Below are 21,053 nucleotides of genomic sequence, written 5' to 3'. Positions count from 1 at the left end.
TCTCTAGATTACTAGTCCAGTGACAATACCACCACACCATCATCCTGACAGTGTATGCGTGTCTGTATAGAGTGAAGTCAGTACAATTCAACAATTTCAATAGGATGTAAGCGCTCAGTGTAATCAAGACTTTACCAGAAGTTGTTTACACGTTGCCTCGGTTATAATTGCATCTCATTCAGGATCTCGTTCTAATTTGAGTGCAGGGAAAGGTCAACTTGAGGTAAATAATTACTCACTTCCAAAAATATATTTCAGTTTCAGACAGGCACGCATGGAAAGCTCTCACTGTGTAATTACAGATTTTCCTTCTTTAGTTTCCAGGGCCGTTCACCCATGTGCTAACTCTGCACGTCAGCCTAACAAGTGGGGACTATTTGGCTCTGGGAGCCATCATGTGAAAGTTGATCCTGTCCCGACATCAGGAGTGAACAGACGTATCAGGAATTCTGGTCAAATTTCACCCTATCTACGTAGATCAATGACTGTTGTAGTATCCTTAGCACTGGTCTAAATGTGATCAGATTACTGAGCACAGACCCTGACCTATGGCTCAGAACATACTCAATTCGTATATTGTCAAATTCATACAATGTACACATCTTTCGATGAAGCCCTGCCTGCTTACTAAGCACCGAGACTGTGGAGAGATCTGAAAACAAGGGGAAGGTGTCATTTAACCAGCAGGCAGTGTAGGCTTACGAGCACAGAGGTAATGGATGAACAAGGGGAAACAGTGGCATAGTGGTATTGTCACTGGACTAGTAATCCAGTAGACCCAGGGTAATGTGTAGGGAACCCAGGTTCAAAACCCACCACAGCAAATGGTGAAATTTAAGCTCAATAAAAATCTGAAATTAAAAGTCTAATGATGACCGTAAAACCATTGTCCATTGTTGTAAAAAACCACCTGGCTCACTACAGTTTTGGGAAAGGAAATCTGCTCTCCTTACCTGGTCTGGCCTACACTTGACTCCAGAGCCACAGCAATGTGGTTGATTGGGAAATGCCTAGCAAGTTGCTCAGTTCAAAGGGCAATTAGGGATGGGCAATAAATGCTAGCCCCCACCAGCGATGCCCATGTCCCACACATGATTAGAGAAAATACATGAGACTGGGTTAAGGTACGGTTGACAAACTTTTAGGTGACTCAAATTCACTAAAAGTAGAGCAATGAGTCAGGCCTCAGCTTAATCAGAGTCAGAGGTAAGAAGGTTAGGGATGAACTTCCAGCAGCAGATGAGCTGAGGTACTTTGGGAAGAGGTTACTGGGGTTGTCTTAGTGACAGCATGAATGTGTGGTTGGAAGCTCATCTCGAGGTCAGATATGTCGCCATTTGGTTCTACCTCAACATGGTTTTCAGGGAGAGAGATAATGTCATAGAGGTTTACAGCATGGAAACAGGCCCATCCGCCCAACTTGTCCATGCTGCTCTTCTTTTAACCACTAAGCTAGTCCCAGTTGCCCGCATTTAGCCCAAATCCCTCTATACCAATCTTACCCTTGTAATTGTCTGAATGTTTTTTAAAAGACAAAATTGTACCCATCTCTAGTACTACCTCTGGCAGCTCGTTCCAGACACTCCATCCCCTGTGTGAAAAAATTACCCTTTTGGATCCTTTTGTATCTCTTCTCTCTCACCTTAAACCTATGCCGTTTAGTTTTAGACTCTTTGGGAAAAGATATTGACTATCCAGCTGATCTATGCCCCTCTTTATTTTATAGGCCTCCATAAAAGTCTCCTACGCTTCAGGGACAGAAGTCCCAGTCTATCCAGCCCCTTATTGTAACTCAAACCATCAAGTCCTGGTAGCGCCCTAGTAAATCTTTTCTGTACTCTTTCTACTTTAATAATATCCTTTCTATAATAGGGTGAGCAGAATTACACAGTATTCCAAGTGTGGCCTTACCAATGTCTTATACAACTTCAACAAGGCATCCCAACTCCTGTATTTAATGTTCTGACCAATGAAACCAAGCATGCTGAATGCCTTCTTCACCACTCTGTCCATCTGTGACCGCACTTTCAAGGAGCTATGAACCTGTATCCCTAGATCTTTGTTCCGTAACTCTCCCCAGAGCCCTCCAATTAACTAAGTGCTGCCCCGATTCGATCTACCAAAATACATCACCTCACATTTGTCTAAATTAAACTCCACCTGCCATTCGTCAGCCCACTAAACTGATTGATCAAGATCCTAGATAGTCTTCACTGTCCACAATGCCACTAATCTTGGTGTCATCTGCAAATTTACTAACCATTGCCCCTAAATTCTCATCCAAATCATTGATATCAATGACAAATAACAGTCGATCACTGAGGCACACTGCTGGTCACAAGCCTCCGGATTGAAAAACAACCCTCTGCAACCATCCCCTGTTGTCTGTCATCACTCCAATCACCAGAGAACTGAGCTTGCAATGGGATTAAAGACAATGGCTTCATTTTTCCCAAACTCGAGTTGGAGGAAATTTCTGCTCATTCAGTCCTGGATGTTGAACAAATATTCTAATAATTATATTGCTGTTTGTGGGAGCAAGAACTGTGCAAATTAGCTACTGTCTTATCTACAGTACAACATTGATTTCATTTGAAAATGTACTTTTAGTGAAGTGCTTTTGGGATGTCTGGGATGAAAGGTGTTATGTAAATGCAAGATCTTTCTTCTACACCATATGGGTATAAAACTGGTCATCCAATATCCACATTCAGGCTCTGATTAGAAAAATGATGGTTTATTGAGTGGAGCTGACGTTATCATTCCTGCTCTTGATAACGTGAGAAGTGTTTCTGCATCCAGTGGTTGTTCTGTAGAGAGGCCTCCAGCCAGCAGATGGCAGTGCTGGGGGAGTGTGCTGAGCAGGGGAACAACTCAGCTCCTGTAGGCTTGGACCATAAGACGTAGGAGTAGAATTAAGCCATTTGGCCCATTGAGTCTACTTCACCATTCAATCATGGCTGACATGATTCTCATTCCCATTCTGCCATCTTTATAACACTTTAAGGGAGTAATATCTTTGACAAGCTAAGGGGCAGAGTCAGTACCATCAGGTGAGGGACGAAGCCAGGATTTGAGAATGGCGGTGTGGAAGGAGCCTAGGGCAGCTTGAAGCCCCCCAGGGCTGCCTAAGAAAAGAATTGGAAACCAAATCAAACTGACTAGCAGCACTGTGGCGTTTGTGAAGCCTCATCAGAGAGAGTGAGGGAATAGGCCTAGAGTCAGGAGCTGGGTAGCAGAATAAACCTGGCGAATGACTATGTCGAGTACATTGGCAAGTACCAAGCAATGACCTTCTTCAGCAGCTCCATCTCCCCATGACGCTCAATGGCATTATCCCACATCAAAGGTCATTGGAAAGGTGGGATTGAGTTTACAATCAGATCAGCCATGTCGGTGTGGATTTCCTCCCACACTCCAAAGATGTGCAGGTTAGGGCCCTTGGACATGCTAAATTGCCCTGAGATATATAGGTTAGGTGGATTGGCCATGCTAAATTGCCCCTTAATGGCCCAAGATATATAGGTTAGGTGGATTGGTCATGCTAAATTGCTTCTTAGTGTCCCAAGGTATTATAGTTTAGGTGGATTAGTTATGCTAAATAGGCCCTTACTGTCCCAAGATGTGTAGATGATTAGTGGGGTAAATACGTGGAGATAGGGCCTGGGTAAGATTAAAAGGGTGGGTTGGTGCAGACTCAATGACCTCAATGACCTCCTGTTACCCTGTGAGGATTCTATAACATGTCATTTTGAATTTGTTCTCAGCTGAGGGCATTGGAGTGAAGAAAGCCACTGCTTTCCTTCAGCAGCAGGGCTGTTTGTTTAACTGATGCTAATGTATTCATTTCACATAACATTGCATCCAACTCACAGAAAACTGGCTAAGAATAAATCTGTGTGATTGTCACATGTTTCATCTTTCCATTTTAATTAACTTCAGCTTTGGTTCAGGGAAAAAAAAACATCCAGCGCAGCAACTCTAGACCTCCGTTACCATGGCCACCACTCCAAGAAAATAGTGATTGTATTCAGATACTAAACAACGAGGATTGCTTTTACTGCCTCATTAACGGCACAAGCCTGACAGGTACTGCTTAATTAGCAATTTGAAAAGAGAATCAGCTGAGAGGGAAGGTGACCATGTGCAATTTGAAGAAATTTCTCGCTCTCTGTTTGAAACGGTTAGGGTTAACTTCTAAACAAGGGTTCGTGTGGGTTGGGGTGTGAGTGGGGTTGGGGGCTGGGGGGGGTGGGGTGGGGTTCGGGGGTTGGTGGGGCGGGGGGGGGTGGAGTTGGGGGGGGCATGGATTTGGGGGGGGTTGGGTTGGGGGGGCATGGATTTGGGGGGGGTTGGGTTGGGGGGGGTGGGTTGGGGGGGGGGGGGTTGAGCGGGGGGGGGGGGAGGGGGGGGGGCTGGGGAGGGGGGGGTGGGTTGGGGGGGGGTTGTTGGGGGGGGAGGGGGGGGTTGGGGAGGGGGGGGTGGGGGGGGAGGGGGGGGTGGGGGGGGGGAGGGGGGGGGGTTGGGGAGGGGGGGGGGGTTGGGGAGGGGGGGGTGGGGGGGTTGGTGTTGGGTTGGGGGGGGGCTGGGGAGGAGGGGGGGGGAGCGGGAGGAGGGGTTTGGGGGGGGGTGGTAGCTGGGGTGGGGCGGGGGGGAAATTGTGGCTGGGGGTGGGGGGGGAAGGGGGGGCTTTTAATTTTTCCCATTTACTGTATCGCCACAGGCGCGGCACAGCCACCGTGTTGCCTGATCCTAACAGGGTGGGAAAAGAAAATCCAAGTTTGATCAGGACGTTATACAGGACTCAGGACAGCATTAACTGTACACCTCTCACCGCCGGTGCTGCCCAACCTGCTGAGCTTTCTGTTGTTATTTCAGGTCTCCGGCATCTGTGATAATATGTAGGTGCTGGAGTAGGCCATTCGGCCCATTGAATGGTGGGGCAGACCCAGTGAGATCACGTCTGACCTGATGTGATAATTCTCAACTCTACTTTCCTGTCTCATCTCCATAATCCTTGCTTCCTTTACTGAATAAAAATTTGTGACGTTTGTAACACAAAGTTTATTTATTAGTCACAAGTAGGCTTACATTAACACTGTGATGAAGCAACTGTGAAAAATCCCTTAGTTGCCACACTCTGGCGGCCGTTCGGATATACTGAGGGAGAATTTAGCATGGCTGGTGCACCTAACCAGTGCGTCTTTTGGACTGTGGAAGAAAACCAGAGCACCCGGAGGAAACCCACGCAGGCATGGGGAGAACATGCAAATTGCACAGTAACCCAAGCCAGAAATTGAATCCAGATCCCTAGCACTGTAAGGCAGCAGTGCTAACCACTATACCTTGGTGAGTTGCTGCAGTGCATCTTGTAGATGGTGCACACTGCTGTCACTGTGCATTGATGATGGAGACGGTGACTGTTGCAGGTGATAGAGTGGGAGAAAATAAGTGGGCTGCTGTGTCCTGCATGGCGTCAAGCTTCTCAAGTGTTGGAGCTATACCAGCCTCTGCAGTCTGTCTGAGGGACAATTTTACCCAGGTTTGGTTCAGGGGATTTCTGTGGAACATTCCACCATTATAAGACCATAAGATGTAGAAGCATAATTAGGCCATTTGGCCCATCATGTCTGCTCTGCCATTCATTCATGGCTGATATGATTCTCATCCCCGTTCTTCTTCCTTCTCTCTGTAACCCTTGATCCCCTTATCTATCTTGGTCTTAAAGACACTCAGTGATCTGACCTCCACAGCCCTTTGTGGCAACGAGTTCCACAGATTCACCGTCCTTTGGCTGAAGAATTCCTTGTCTGAAAGCAGTGCCTCTTCACTTAAGGTTGTGCCCACTACTGGGAACATCCTCTCCACATCCACTCTGCCTAGGTCTAAAGGTGCAGAAGAGGTCTGTAATCCAGTGTGGGAAGAGGATGAACAATCTCATCCATTCCCACAGGGTAATCTCATCACCCAGAATTCGCATTTTCTCAAGTCCATTCACAGGCTGACACTCCACAGGGATCTGCCACACCATCAGCTGAAGGCAAATTTCCACTTGCTCTCACGTGCCTTTACATCGCCATCTGGGCTCATTCTGTCTACTGGTCCACTCACCAGCCACACGCAAGGCTGACACCTTATCATCTGTCTTGGCATGTGTCCTCTATTAGTCCATGGAGGGGACACACACACACACACGGAGGGAGAGGTCCCTGACTGGGGTGGGGAGAGAAGGGGGTGGCTATGGTGGAATGGTCAAAATTGATGTCCTCACTCCACATCAGAATTGTGCCAGTGTCTGGAGAGGACCTGGACCATGCATCTTGGGGGTTTCCAATGACCACAAACTGGACTGGACTAGCTGTATAAATACTGTGGCTACAAGAGCAGGTCAAAGGCTATAACTACCGTAGCGAGTAACTCACCTGACTCCACAAAGCCGGTTCACCATCTGCAAGGCACGAGTCAGGATTGCAATGGATCACTCTCCACTCCCCTGGATGAATACAGCTCCAACAGCACTGCAGAAACTTGACAACATCCAGGAAAAAAGCAGCCCGCTTGATTGATCCCCCTTCCATGAACATCCAATCCTTTTACACCAACGACCAATAGTAGCCATGTGTACCATCTACAAGATGCATTGCAGAAACTTGGGCAGCACCATCTGAGCCACAACCCACTACCATCGAGGAGGACAAGAGCAGCAGATAGCTGGGAACACCACCACTTACAAGTTCCTCTCTGAGTCACTCACCATCCTGACTTGGAAACTTATCACCATTCCCTTGTTGTTGCTTGGTCAAAATTCTGAAACACCATCCCTACCATCAGTGTATGTGTACTGACACCCAGGGGACTGCAAGAAGACAGCTCACCACCTTTTCAAAATGGGGAGTTGGTGGCATAGTGGTATTGTTACTGGACTAGTAATCCAGAGGCTCAGGATAATTTCCTGGAGACCTGATTTCAAATCCCATCATGGAAGATGGTGGAATTTGAATTCAATAAAAATCCCAAATGTAAACATCTGATGATAACCATGGAATGACAATTGTAAAAGTACATCGGCTTCATTAATGTGAAGGAAATCTGCTGTCTTTACCTGGGCTGGCTTACATTTGATTCAAATCCTCTGAAATGATCCAGCGAGCCATTCTGTTCAAGGGCACTTAGGGAAGGGCAACAACAACACTTACATCTGATGAATAATAAAAAAAATCACTTTGCAATTTGTTGGATCTTGCTGTGTGCAAAGGCTGAGGGGTGATCTTATTGAGGGCTATAAAATAATGAGGGGCACAGATCAGCTAGATAGTCAATATCTTTTTCCAAAGGTTGGGGTGTGTAAAACTAGAGGGCATAGGTTTAAAGTGAGAGGGGAGAAATAGAAAAGGTTCAGAGAGGCAACGTTTTCACACAGAGGATGGTGAGTGTCTGGAACAAGGGAGATGGTAATAGAGGCAGGTACAATTTTGTCTTTTAAAAAGCATTGAGACTGTTATGTGGGTAAGCTGGGTATTGAGGGATATGGGCCAAATGCAGGTAATTGGGACTAGCTTAGTGGTAAAAACTGGGCGGCATGGACAAGTTGGGCTGAAGGGCCTGTTTCCATGCTGTAAACCTCTAACATTGTAAACAAAACCTTCCCAATAGGTGTCAACTCCCATTTGCCTACCCTCTCTATAATTCCTCGATTTCCTGAGACACCATTATATTCAATGATGGAGCATCCACAAACCTGTGGGAGGGCAAGGGAGGGGGAGGGGGGAGCGAATTGCAAAGCTTCATTAACCCTTTGAGTGAACTAATTTCTCTTCATCTCAGCTCTAAACAATTGGCTCCCGAGATTGTTCTGGCTTCCCCGACCCCAACTAAAACACAGTCTCTTAGCATCCACCCTATCAAGGTTTGAGATCGCCTCTCATTCTTCTGAACTCCAGAGAATATAAGCCCACATCTCATTCACATCTGTGAATTGCTTCTAAATGAGTTTATTAACCAGTGCAGTTTATGAGAGCTCACAGTCTGCTATCTGACTGTCACCCTTCACATAAATCTGAGACACAGTGGATTTGTGTTATAAAAACCTCAGGACTGAACAGAATAAATTAAGTTAAACCTTTGACAATAGTTAATTACTTGTGCGCCGAGTGTCGGAAACACTTGGACAGAGAAAAAAAAAAGCCCACAGCTGAATAATTAGGGAACAGTGACTCTTTGCTAATTCTTAGTTAGTCTTTTAATCAGCAGTTCCTGTCGGGAAAAACCCAGAGAAAAACCAAGTGGCCTTTTCACCATTTTCCCCCACCTCAGTGACGGGGAGGGGGAGGGAGGGGTAAGATCAGAGGGAGGTTCTCCCTCCGTAACCAAGGGCAGCCCCATGGAAGCTCCTGGAAAATGGCCATGACCTGATCGTTCCAATGAAGAGTCATGTGGAACTTGAAACTTTATTTCTCACTCTCGCTCTCTCTCTCTCTCCACAGATCCTGCCTGACCTGTTGTATTTTGCCTGTGACCTGGTGGCACAGTTTTCCAGGACTTCCAGGCAGGATTCCTTGTGAAATAATCCATGAGGTGTTGTCACCTGGAATGCACGGCCCAAAAAAAATGCATGATGGAAGTAGGTTCAAGACTAACTTTCCAAATCGAACAGAGAAGGAAAATGGGGAGGGTTATGAGGAAAGAACGGAAGGAAAGGGATTTTTGAAAAGAACTAGGACTGACATGATGGGCCAAATGGCTTCCTTTTGTACCATTTAATTCTCTAATTAGAATCGTGGAATATCTACAGTGCAGAAAACGACCATTTGGCCCATCGAGTCTGCACCAACAACAATCCCACCCAGGCCCTTTCCTCGTAACCCCACATATTTACTCCGCTAATCCATCTACACATCCCAGGACCGTAAGGGTCAATTTAGCACGGGCAATGCACCTAATCCGCATGTCTTTGGACTGTGGAAGAAAACTGGAGCACACGGAGGAATCCCTCGCAGATATGGGGAGAACATGCAAACTCCACACAATGACCCAAGTGAGGAATAAACCCAGGTCCCTGCAACCGTGAAGCAACAGTGCTAATCGCCGTGCTGCCCTTAACTAATTGTCAAGTGTGGAGTGATGGAATCCCCTAACAGGATGGGGGAGAAGGGAGGAAGTGGGGGGAAGTCTACACGAGGACAATGTGTGTGTGTGTGTGTGTGTGTGTGCCTCACTCACTGGGGGCCCTAGCCCACCCTTGGAGGCTAGTGCACTGGGAGAGAGAGAGGATGGATTGGGGCAAGTGAAAGAAGCCACTGGGTTTTGGGTGGACCGGGTTAAAGATTGGGGACAGGGGTGTGTAGAAAGGGGTTACCCGGCCTTCTCCCAGGCAGAGCTGTTAAAATGAGGGCCTGCAGACTGAGGTCTGGCAGATTCACAGCCAAATGGGAGCCTGGGAATTGACAGACGGACAACTAAGCAGTTGGGCAATCTTACAATTCAATTGGATAATTGCTTGTTTCGGCAATCGAAACCTTTACACAATCACACAAGTGGCCAATTTATCAGCGGTTTACAGGCAAGCTCTCCTCTGTCGATTTCACTTCCTTTCTTGGCGAGTCCTCTAGTCCACCTTCTCTTTGTCAGCTTCCAGGGCTAATTGACGTTCATTCTCCTTGATCAGCTGAACTCCGCAGTAGGTCACAAAGAGGATACTTAACGGGCTCCAGGGAAATCCTGCAATTATAATTTTCAAAGAAAAACAAAGACGGTTTCTCAAGTGGCCAGAGCTGGATTCAAAAATACACATAATTACCAAAAACCCTTCAGCGGTGAGAGAGAATCAAGGGCCTTCAAGAACTCTCGGGCCTAGTAAGAGGCAGCACTCAAGTGTGGGGGGCCTCTTGTCCCACGAGGCCTTTGTTGGTAGCGACAGCCATTGCAGAGAACAGCAGGTCAGTCTTACTTCAATTAAATGTGTTTGTCTGAAAGAATGGCGGAGATGGGGAGGGGATACATGGAGAAAAAGCTCACACTCATCCCACCTGCGCTCTCTGTACCCACCCTCTCTCTCTCCCCCTCTAGACCCACTCAGTCTGTATCCACCCCACACACCCACTCCCAATCCACGCCTACCGAAATTCAAAGAACAAAGAACAAAATCAGCCCGGGAAACAGGCCCTTCGGCCCAACGAGCCTGCGCCACCATCTCAACACCACCAGTCCCCCTCTCCACCCACGACCCCTGTCTAATGTTTTATGGCCATCCAGATTGAGGGAATCTGATTTAGGGACAATTTATTCCTGCCATCAGCCTAACAGCACATCTTTGGGGTGTGGGAGGAAACCGGAGCACCCAGAAAAAACCCACGCAAGCACAGGGAGAATGCGCAAACTCCTACAGACACCGGCCCAAATCCATGTGTCTGCACAGCAATCAGTGATAGTCACTGAGCTGTCGTCTTGCCCAGTATCTGGTCCAGTTTAGGCACACACTAACGACATGACGCACTAGGCCAATCTCGAACAACCAAGAGCAGCCCCAGTACGACCCATCGCGTGTATGCCCCTCGTTGGACACAAGGTGGACCGACTTCAAACCTGTGAACGAAAAGGAAAAAAAACATTATTATTGTACCATATCCATTTACGTTACCAGGAACGCCCCAATGCTAATGACCCTTATTTAAAACAATCTCCTATATCCACCCATCTCCAACCCACTCGTGCCTGTCTAAGTTACTCTTAAATGACTCTAGCGTGTTTGCCTCCACCACCTTACTTGGCAGAGCATTCCATACCCCCACTACCCTCTGTGTGAAAACCCTCCCTCTAATATCTGTGTTGTACCTCTCCCCCCTCACCTTAAGTCCATGGTCCCTTGTCCTATGTGTCTCTATCATAGGAAATAGCTTACCTCTGTTTACTCTATACCCTTCATAATCTTATATACCTCTATTAGATCCCCCCTCAGTCTGCGTCTTTCAAGGGAAAAAAGCCCCAATTTGCTCAATCTTTCCTCGTACCCCAGTCCTTCCATACCAGGCAACATCCTGGTAAACCTCCTCTGCGCTCTCTCCAGAATTCTCACCTGTACTTTATCCAAATCGCTATTCTCTTTTGTCAGCCCAGGGTGGCATGCTGGTTAACTAGGAGAGGCATCACAGTTCTATGTCACCAATGTCCAAGCGCATGGATGTTTCAGCAGAGTTTTACTGAAAATCAGGAGTGGAATGTGGAGGATACTCCTGTGATTTGACACGTACTAACCGCCCAATCATATATGTTATTTCATGTCATTTGAGTGACACATCAGTAAAGATCTCATTCCCAGAAATCTCCCCTCCCCTCTCGCTCAGACTGGCTGCAATCCATCTACTTTCAATGAGGCAGGAAGTGTGATATCCTCGCTGTGAGTTGTGTCTCTCTGAGGGTTCGTGATCCCCATCATGGTGATAACACTTCCTGTCCGTTTCAATGGGCGGCGTTCAAAAATAAATTACTCTAATCATGCAGATTGTCGCGGCCATTGTCCTTTATCACACACTGTGCGTGGCTTTGATACATGAACTCCTCTCCATCTCTCGTAACCTCTCACTGTGGCTGCAGAAGCAATCGAGCGCTCCTCCACCCTCAGTATCCTTCAACAGAAGGAAGGGTAACCCTTTCAAAGGGCCAGCACAAGCATGATGGACTGAATGGCCTCTGGCCGTGCTGTGCTATTCTATAGACATTTCTCCTATCGCTGCCCAGTTAACTAAAGACACTATTTCACAAAAAAGTGCAGCCTACACTTTGTCAAGTATGAACAAGAAACACGTGAAGAATAAATGAACCAAATGTTCGAGAGAAAGCTTGAAGCAAGTTCACATCCGGATCAGCACAATGTGAGAGTTCACTCCCTCCAGGAGATCAGCTCAAAGTCACCTTTGCTCAGAACCTGTTCCTCTGTTTATACCGTAAGTAAATCCTAATAAGAGAATAACAAGGGCAAGGGGAAGCCTTACTGCCCTTGGAGCCTGCGCTGCCATTCAATATAATCCAGGACTTCAACCCTGCTCCCAGCATGGTGACACGGTGATTAGTACTGCTGCCTCACAGCACCAGAGACCCAGGTTCGATTCCCGGCTTGGGTCACTGTCTGTGTGATGGCTGCATGTTCTCCCTGTGTCTGTGTGGGTTTCCTCCAGGTGCTCTGGTTTCCTCCCACAGTCTGAAAGATGTGCTGGTTAGGTACATTGACATTCTCCCTCAGTGTATCCGAACAAACGTGGCGACTATGGGATTTTCACAGTAACATCATTGCAGTTCTCCTAACTCTGGGAAAAGATATTGACTATCTAGCTGAATTATGCCCCTCATTATTTTGTAGACCTCTATAAGATCACCCCTAAGCCTCCTACGCTCCAGAGAAAAAAGTCCCAGTCTATTCAGCCTCTCCTTATAACTCAAACCATCAAGTCCTGGTAGCATCCTAGTAAATCTTTTCTGCACTTTTTCTAGTTTAATAATCCTACTTCTTGCCTGTTAATAAATATTAAATCTGTAATATATCTGTTTTATCAACATACCGATTAACCTGTATAGCCAGTTTTTGAATGTGTCTGGTTTTTGGATGTAAGGATGAAGCATATTTGACCTGTACGTAACCATCCTTTAGCACTCCCACCAGTATTGCTTATTTCTTGTACAAGATAACCTGCAGGAAAACTTGCTCTGGGGAAAATTACTCCTCTTCGACTGGATCTCCAGCAGCCTTATTGCAGGACAAGGACCCTTAATATTTCTGCGTCTTCCTACACACCTTCCGGTCCTATTGAACCCAGAGGGTCGTAGTTCAGCCATTTTACAGCTTCATATTTATTTTCTTGTACAGTTCTGGGCACCTTGAATGCTTATAAATGTGACGATACCGAGCCTTTAAGAAATGCATTTTAATCATATTTCTCTGCAGCATGTTTCTAGTAGTCCCTGGCATTTTACTGGAGCTGTTTTGTCTGGAGCCGGTGTCCTCTATTGTTCCTGCATCAATATAATCGATACCATGTTTGTTTTAATCTGAACTAATGCAGTGTTCTATTGTTTTAATGTTCTCCTGGGATTACAGAGTAAAGCTTGATTGGGTTGATTGACGGGTCAGGTCACATGACTGGAAACAGCTAGGCTTTCACAGAGAATTCCAGCCTTATTGCCGTTTGGAGTTGAGCGAGAGAGAGCAGTGTCCATTCTTAATCCTATCTAGAATTGGAGATTCTGCTGTCTGAGTGTTGCTGTTTTGGAAGTTGCAGAAGAGGGAGAGCGGTATCCTTTTCTGTCTCTGAATGCTGAAGATGGAAGTTGCTAGAGACTATTTTTACTTCCCCATTTTGCTGTCATGAGGATGTATCCTTCTCAAAAACTGCTGTTTGGATTTCAGTCCATTGATGTGAAAAGCTGGAAATCTAATATCATGTGAGCATACTTGTTTTAATGTTAACTGATTCTGAAGAAGGCTGTATGTCCAAGAGGTATTGTTTTAAATTGAAAGACACTGAGTGAAGGTTGTTACTCAGAGTGGATTACCCAATGTGATTTCACTTGTAATCTCTTTTCCTCTGGCATCTGGGCAATGATTGGCCCTGGCAGATGCCTGGAGGCAGACCATCTATGGAATCTTAGAAACTTACTTTGCCGAAGGCAGCCGTTCGGCCCATCGCCTCTGTACCAGCCTTTTGTAAAAGCAAGCAAACACTGCAACCCACTGCCTAATTGGACCACAGAAATGTACAGAACAGAACCGAACCCGCCGGTTACAGGGAAGTGAATCCATGGGGAAATGGGAAACCTGTCCACGCCCTAACCTTAATGAGATGCTGTTAATTCACCCACCCCACGATTAAAAAAAAAACTTACCGGTTAGGATCAATCTTTGAGCGACCAGTAGAGCAAAGTCAACGCTGTTCAGTGAAAGGATGTTGTAGAGAATAATAGCCCAGAAGTTTGCAGCTCCAAACACCCCTCTGATTCGTCGTGACATTGCTTCAGACATTTGGTTAGCCTGGGGGAGAAAGAAAAGACAAGAGTATCAGTGGCCGGGTGGTTAATGCGGGGGGTGGGTGGGGGGGGGGGGGGGGGAGGGGGGGCAATAAAACGGGGAGATGCCAATGGACTGGTCAGGTGGGCAGGAAAGTAGCAAAGGGAATTCCATCTGAAGACATGAGAGGTCATGTAATTGGGAAGGAGAAACGTGACAAGGGAAGTTGTAAGTTTATTTATTAGTGTCACAAGTAGGCTTACATTAACACTGCAACACACTGCATCCAAGATGGTGCCAGAGCAAGGCAACTTCTTACAAGCTGTGCCCAGCACACCACCTAATTCTATCTTTTATTCTCGGTCAATGACATTCTGCACTCTCTCTGTTCCTTCTCTATGAATAGTATGTTTCGTCTGCATAGCACACATGTGACAGTAATAAATCAAATCAAAATCAATGAAGTTACTGTGAAAATCCCCCAGTCGCCACACTCTGGCACCTGTTCGGATACAGTGAGGGAGAATTTAGCATGGCCAGTGCATCTAACCAGCACGTCTTTCAGACTGTAGGAGGAAATTGGAGCACACGGAGGAAACCCATGCAGACATGAGGAGAATGTACAAACTCTGCACAGACAGTGACCCAACCTGGGAATTGAACCCAGGTCCCTGGCGCTGTGAGGCAGCAACAGAAATGGTCAGACAGTGCACATCCAGAAGGTCGCACGACAGGTCAATGAGGTACAGAAAAAAATCTCAGCAGGTCCAGCAGCATTCACGGAGAGAAAAACTAGAGTTAACAGTCGGACTTCTCCAACCTCGCCCACGGCTGGGATTCTCCGGTCCCGCTGCAGTGAATAGAGATTTGGCTGAGTACCAAATTCTCCATTTCTCGCTGGCAGCAGGGGACGGTGTGTCCAACATCAGAGAATCCTAGTCCGTATGACCCCTTTTCAGCTCTGAGGAAGAGTCATCCAAACTCGAAATAGAACATAGAAAAACTACAGCACAAACAGGCCCTTCGGCCCACAAGTTGCGCCGATCATATCCCTCCCTACTAGGCTTACCTATAACACTCAATCCTATTAAGTCCCATGTACTCATCCAGAAGTCTCTTAAAAGACCCTATTGAGTTCGCCTCCACCACCACCAAAGGCAGCCGATTCCACTCACTGACCACCCTCTGAGTGAAAAACTTACCCCTGACATCTCCTCTGTACCTACTCCCCAGCACCTTAAACCTGTGTCCTCTCATAGTGACCATTTCAGCCCTGGGAAATAGCCTCTGAGAATCTACCCGATCAGTACCTCTCAACATCTTATACACTTCTATCAGATCACCTCTCATCCTTCGTCTCTCCAAAGAGAAAAGACCGAGCTATCTCAACCTATCCTCATACGGCAACATCCTTGTAAATCTCCTCTGCGCCCTTTCAATAGCTTCCACATCCTTCTTGTAATGAGGCGACCAGAACTGCGCACAGTACTCCAAGTGGGGTCTGACAAGGGTCTTATAAAGTTGCAGCATTACCTCCCGACTCCTAAACTCAATCCCTCGATTAATGAAGGCCAGTACACCATACACCTTCTTGACCACATCCTCCACCTGCGAGGCCGATTTAAGAGTCCTACGGACCCGGACCCCAAGGTCCTTCTGCTCCTCAACACTGCTTAGAGTCCGACCCCTGATATTATAGTCCTTCATCCCATTGGACCTGCCAAAATGTCAAATGTCAACTTTGTTCCTCTCTCCACCGATGCTGCCAGATCTGTCGAGTTTATCCAGCATTTTAATAAATGTTTTGTTCTTTTGTTAAAAATTCATCGGCAGTCCTGTGACTCTGTTCATCCATGTCTTTAAACAAAAATCAAAAAAAAGGAGCGATCAATCTGGAATCTGACTTGTCAATAATAACATCAGCTGGGGTCGTAGCAGTAACACAAGCCTAACAGTTAACTATCAGTCATCAGTTAACTGGTGCGTTCTCCATGGCAACACCTCTAATCATCAGAATGCACTTGTCAACCAATCAGCACTCTCTTCACATGAAATATAAACTGTTGTTCCCTTTTAATTTGGTATTCTTGCAAACTGTCCTGATGAGTGCAAGATGAAAAGCTTCAACAGCCTGTCTTCTTTTCAAGCAATACTAAAGTTCATGTTACCAAATAACTATTCAGAGAACAGGAATTTAAATTCAATTAAATGAGGATTAAAAAACTAGTTTCAGTAATAATGATCCTTGGAATTCAGGATTGTTGTAACAATCCATCTGGCTCACTAATGTCCTTTACAGAAGGAAATCTGCTGTCTTTACCTAGTTTGGCCTACAAATGCAGCTGTTTCTTAACTGAAACAACTGAGCAAATCACTTGGTTATCTTGAGGGCGATTAGGGATGGCTAATTGTCAGTGAGGCTCACTGCATGGCATGGCAGCACAGTGGTTAGCACTGCTGCCTCATAGCGCCAGGGACCTGGGTTCGATTCCCGGCTTGGGTGAATGTCTGTGCGGAGTCTACACGTTCTCCCCATGTCTTTGTGGGTTTCCACCGGGTGCTCTGGTTTCCTTGCACAGTGCAAAAGACATGCTGGTTAGATGAATTGGCCGTGCTACAGTCTCCCTCAGTGTACGCAAAAAGGCATCGGAGTGTGGCGACCAGGGAAATTTCACAGTAACTTCATTGCAGTGTTCATGTAAAACTACTTTTGACTAATAAATAAACTTTAATTTTTTTTAAATCTTTGTCTTTCAGCAGGTTCTGAGCTTTCTTTTAAATTACTATTTTCCTCTAACCCACCTCAATTTCTTGACAGACAGACGCACCCAGCTGTGTTGTGTTCCCACAGTAAGAAGTCTCCCAACACCAGGTTAAAATCCAACAGGTTTATTTGGAATCTGGAGCTCACGGAGCGCTGCTCCTTCATCGGGTGAGTGATTCCAGTGCTCCGAAAAACTTCCTGATTCCAAATAAACCTGTTGGACTTTAAGCTGGGTGTTGTGAGACTTCTCACTGTGCCCACCCCAGTCCAACGCCGGCATCTCCACATCATGGTTCCACCGGACACTGCAGCAATCCAGTGAGTCATTTGATTGAATGGTCTTTAGAGGTGAGTTGATGGCGAGTGTTGTTAAGGTGAGGCAATCTCAGGGGCATCACAGTCTAATCTGATCCTAGCCTTTCCCTTCTCCCCCCCCTCCCCCCAAACCATCACCTTCCCAATACTCAACGCACAAACTTTCCAGCTGGTACTCGCGACAACTTGCATTTAGATAGCACCTTTAAAGTAGCAAAAAGACCCAAGGGCCAGAATTTTTCGACTGTTCATGCTAGTGGGATTTTCCCATCCTGCTTCAGTGAACAGGTGATTTGGCTGGTCACCAAATTCTCCGTCTTCGCTGCAGCAGGAACGTGGTGTGAATGAGCAGTGAGATCGCACCCAAGGTGTTTAACAGGAGATTCCCGTGGTGATACTATTGACCAAAACCTGAACTAGACCATTTGTAACTACCGGAGCAGGTCAGAGGTTGGGAGCCTTGTGGTAAGTTTGGGAGAGGTAGTGGAAGCAGATACAATAGTGACTTTTAAGGGGCATCTTGACAAATCCATGAATAGGATGGGAATAGAGAGATACGGTCCCCGGAAGGGTAGGGGGTTTTAGTTCAGTCAGGCAGCATGGTTGGTGCAGGCTTGGAGGGGCCGAAGGGCCTGTTCCTGTGCTGTAATTTTCCTTGTTCTTTGAGTAACACATTTCCTGACTCCCCAGAGCCTGTCCACCATCTGCAAGGAACAAGTCAGGAGTGCAATGGAATACTCCCCACTGCCTGGATGCATTGTTAGAATGTAACCAATGGTAATATACAGTGAGGGTTAGCTGACCCAGTTGACAATATAACCAATGACAAAATGATCTGGTGGTCAGCTGACCCAATGTAAATAAGAAGCAGTTTGGGAACGCTTGTGTGGCCCGGGGTGTGGTTTCAAGTGTTGGAGTAATGAAGTTTCTTTATTAAAACTTTTTCTTTGATGTACTTACTGAAGTAAGCTCTTCTTATTGCTGGCAACTGAAGAATTCCTTCTGCTGGATGAACATGGTGCAGTTCCAGCAACACTCAAGAAGCTCAACACCGTCCAGGACAAAGTAATGCATTTGATTGGAATCACATCCATAAACATTCAATCCCTCCACCACTGACGAACAGTGATAGCCTAGTGTACCATCTACTGCAGGATCTCATTGAGACTCCTTAGACAGCACCTTCCAAACCCACGACCATTAGCAGGCAGCACAGTGCTTAGCACTGGTACCTCTTCACGCCAGGAATCCGGGTTTGATTCCCGACTTGTGTCACTGTGTGGAGTTTGCACATTCTCCCTGTGTTTCATCCGGGTGCTCCAGTTTCCTCCCACAGTCAAAGGTGTGCTGGTTAGATGCATTGGCCATGCTAAATTCTCCCTCAGTGTACCTGAACAGGCGCCGGAGTGTGGCGACTAGGGAAATTTCACAGTAACTTCATTGCAGTGTTAATATAAGCCTACTAAGACACTAATAAATAAACTTAAAAAAAACCTAGAAGGACAATGGGAAAGAGGTGGTGTAGTAATCCGGAGACCCAGGGTAATACTGCGGGGACCAGCTTTGAAACCCAATATCAATCCCTTTTTATATTCAACTCCTGAGTGGGGGCTTGAACCCACAACCTTCAGATTCAAAGATAAAAATGTCACTAAGCGAGGCATTGTCAACACAAGGTGAATGGCTCACTGTGTATCTACCGAGCCAGGATACCTGCAGGATCTTTTAGCTTCAGGATGCAGGGGGTGTGGCTGGAAAGAGTATCAACCAACAAAGGGAAGTGTTTGAAACAAGGGCCTTACCTCAATCGATGCAAAGGGTTCACACTGGAAGAACTTCTGCACCCAGAGTTCGAAGTTGAGACCAAAGCAGTTACACACGGACCAGATATAGACCACATCCCCTGGGCCCAGCCACAGTGTCGTGATCAGGAAGGTGCAAACTGTGGCCAGGAGCTCCTTCAGAATATTGTCGTGATCTTCTCCCAGGTAATCATAAACGTACCTGGGAAAAGGAGAAACTACATGGCAGTGCTTGCTTACAGAGGCTTCTCTCTCTTCATCTCACTGGGATAGAGTCACACAGTTAGCAGCAAGCATCAGCAACCTGCCCACTCACAGAGAGGCCCCGTGTGGTCAAACCTTGTTTTTTTAATCTTAATCCTTCATGGGACATGGGTGTCTCTGGCTAGGCCAGCATTTATTACCCATCTCTAATTGCCCTTGAACTGAGTGTCTCACTCAGCCACTGAGGAGCAGTTGAGAGTCAGCCACATTGCTGTGGCTCTGGAGTCACATGTGGGCCAGACCAGGTAAGGATGGCAGATTTCCTTCCCTAAAGGACATTAAAAACCCATCTGGTTCACTAATGACAATTAATGACAAATTTATCATCTCAGATTTTTTATTAGTTGAATTTTAAATTTCACCAAACGTTTACGGTGGGATTTGAACTTGTGTATTAGCCAGGCCTCTGGACCGTTACTGTGACATCACTATCTCCCCCCCCACCCCTCCCAAACTATCTTGCTTTCACTTCCCAGCAACAACAGTGAGGATGGATGGGGTTGTGTCTCTATGTCTGGCAGCAAGGGTGGGGGCAGAAATCCGAGTTCAGCATGGAGTTCACTGGAAGGATAGCAGGAGCATCGGCCTGAGTGAGGAGGAGGTAGGGAATGTAGTCGCTGTTACAACGTAGGAACTGTGGTTGACAATTTGTCCACAACACGGGAACATTGTCGTCACAATGAGAAAAGCTTTCTAAATAGGGGGAGTCGGGGTAATGCTTTGGGGACCCAGGTTCGAATCCTACCATGGCAGATGGTGAATCCAATAAAATCTGGAATTAAAAGTCTAACAATGATTCTGAAACCATTAAAAACCTACCTTGTTCACTGATGTCCATAAAGGAGGGAAATCTACTGTCCTTACCTGGTCTGGCCTACATGTGACTCCAGAGCCACAGCAGTGTAGTTGACTCTTAAAATGCCCTTTGAAATGGCCTAGAACTCAGGGATGGGCAGTAAGCGCTGACCCAGCCAGCGACACCAATGTCTCATGAATGTTTTTTTCCAAAAATATGACCTGGTTGACATCACCCACATTCCAGGAGCAAATTGAAAGAAATAAAGTGAACATTTGTTACTTACTTGCACAGCCAATCATTTATCCCCCTGTCAAAGTGCCTGAAACATAAAATCACACAGTTAAGATGTGGCAGGAAATATTTCAAGTCTGTTACTTTTCCCGAACTTCTCAACGAGGGATGGGCAATAAACGCCAACAGCATCCGTATTCCAAGATTTATTTGTTTTTAAATAAAGCCCTGGATCAGTGATTGGCTACCTTGGCCTGAAGTGTCCATGCTCTCAACAGGACACACTGCAGGATCTCACCATGGTATCACCTTCCAAACCCACAACCACTACCAGCTAGAAGGACAAGGGCATCAGATACCTGGAAACACCACTGCCTGGAGATCTCCCTCCAAGTCATTCATTAGAATCATAGAACCCTACAGTGCAGAAAGAGGCCATTCGGCCCATCGAGTCTGCACTGAACACAATCCCACCCAGGCCCTACCCCCATATCCCTACATATTTTACCCACTAATCCCTCTAACCTACACATCCCTGGACACTAAGGGGTAATTTCTTAGCATGACCAATCAACCTAACCCGCACATCTTTGGATTGTGGGAGGAAACTGGAGCACCCGGAGGAAACCCACGCAGACACGAGGAGAATGTGCAAACTCCACACAGACAGTGGCCCAAGCTGGGAATCGAACCCAGGATCCTGGAGCTGCAAAGCAGCAGTCTGTCTGGGAAATATATCATCATTCCTTCATTGTCGCTGGGTCAAAATCCTGGAACCCCCTCCCTTAGGAGTGCTGTGGTTCAAGAATGCAGCTCACCATCACCTTCTCAAGGGGCAGTTCGGGATGGGTAGTAAATGCTGGCCAGCCATCGATACCCGTATCC

The 21,053-nt window shown here is 46.5% G+C and overlaps 1 protein-coding gene across 2 annotated transcripts in view; it reads right to left on the bottom strand.

The window, feature by feature from the left end:
• Positions 1-7,968: 7,968 nt before the first annotated feature.
• The window catches only part of hhatlb (hedgehog acyltransferase like, b), a 59,797-nt gene continuing 46,712 nt past the window's right edge, over positions 7,969-21,053 (bottom strand). For both annotated transcript variants that reach the window (XM_080213459.1, XM_080213449.1), the window contains exons 9-12: positions 20,221-20,256; positions 18,875-19,076; positions 13,873-14,017; positions 7,969-9,717 (exon numbers count right to left, since the gene is read on the bottom strand). In XM_080213459.1, the coding sequence (XP_080069585.1) occupies positions 9,605-9,717; positions 13,873-14,017; positions 18,875-19,076; positions 20,221-20,256 (496 nt within the window). In that variant the 3' untranslated portion in view covers positions 7,969-9,604. The remainder of the gene's footprint in view (positions 9,718-13,872; positions 14,018-18,874; positions 19,077-20,220; positions 20,257-21,053) is intronic.

The sequence above is a fragment of the Carcharhinus amblyrhynchos genome, chromosome 2 (assembly GCF_965287045.1).
Source record: "Carcharhinus amblyrhynchos chromosome 2, sCarAmb.v2.hapA, whole genome shotgun sequence".
NCBI lineage: Eukaryota > Metazoa > Chordata > Chondrichthyes > Carcharhiniformes > Carcharhinidae > Carcharhinus > Carcharhinus amblyrhynchos.
Note: the sequence above shows the minus strand (reverse complement) of the source record. Positions and strands in the feature narration are given on the sequence as shown.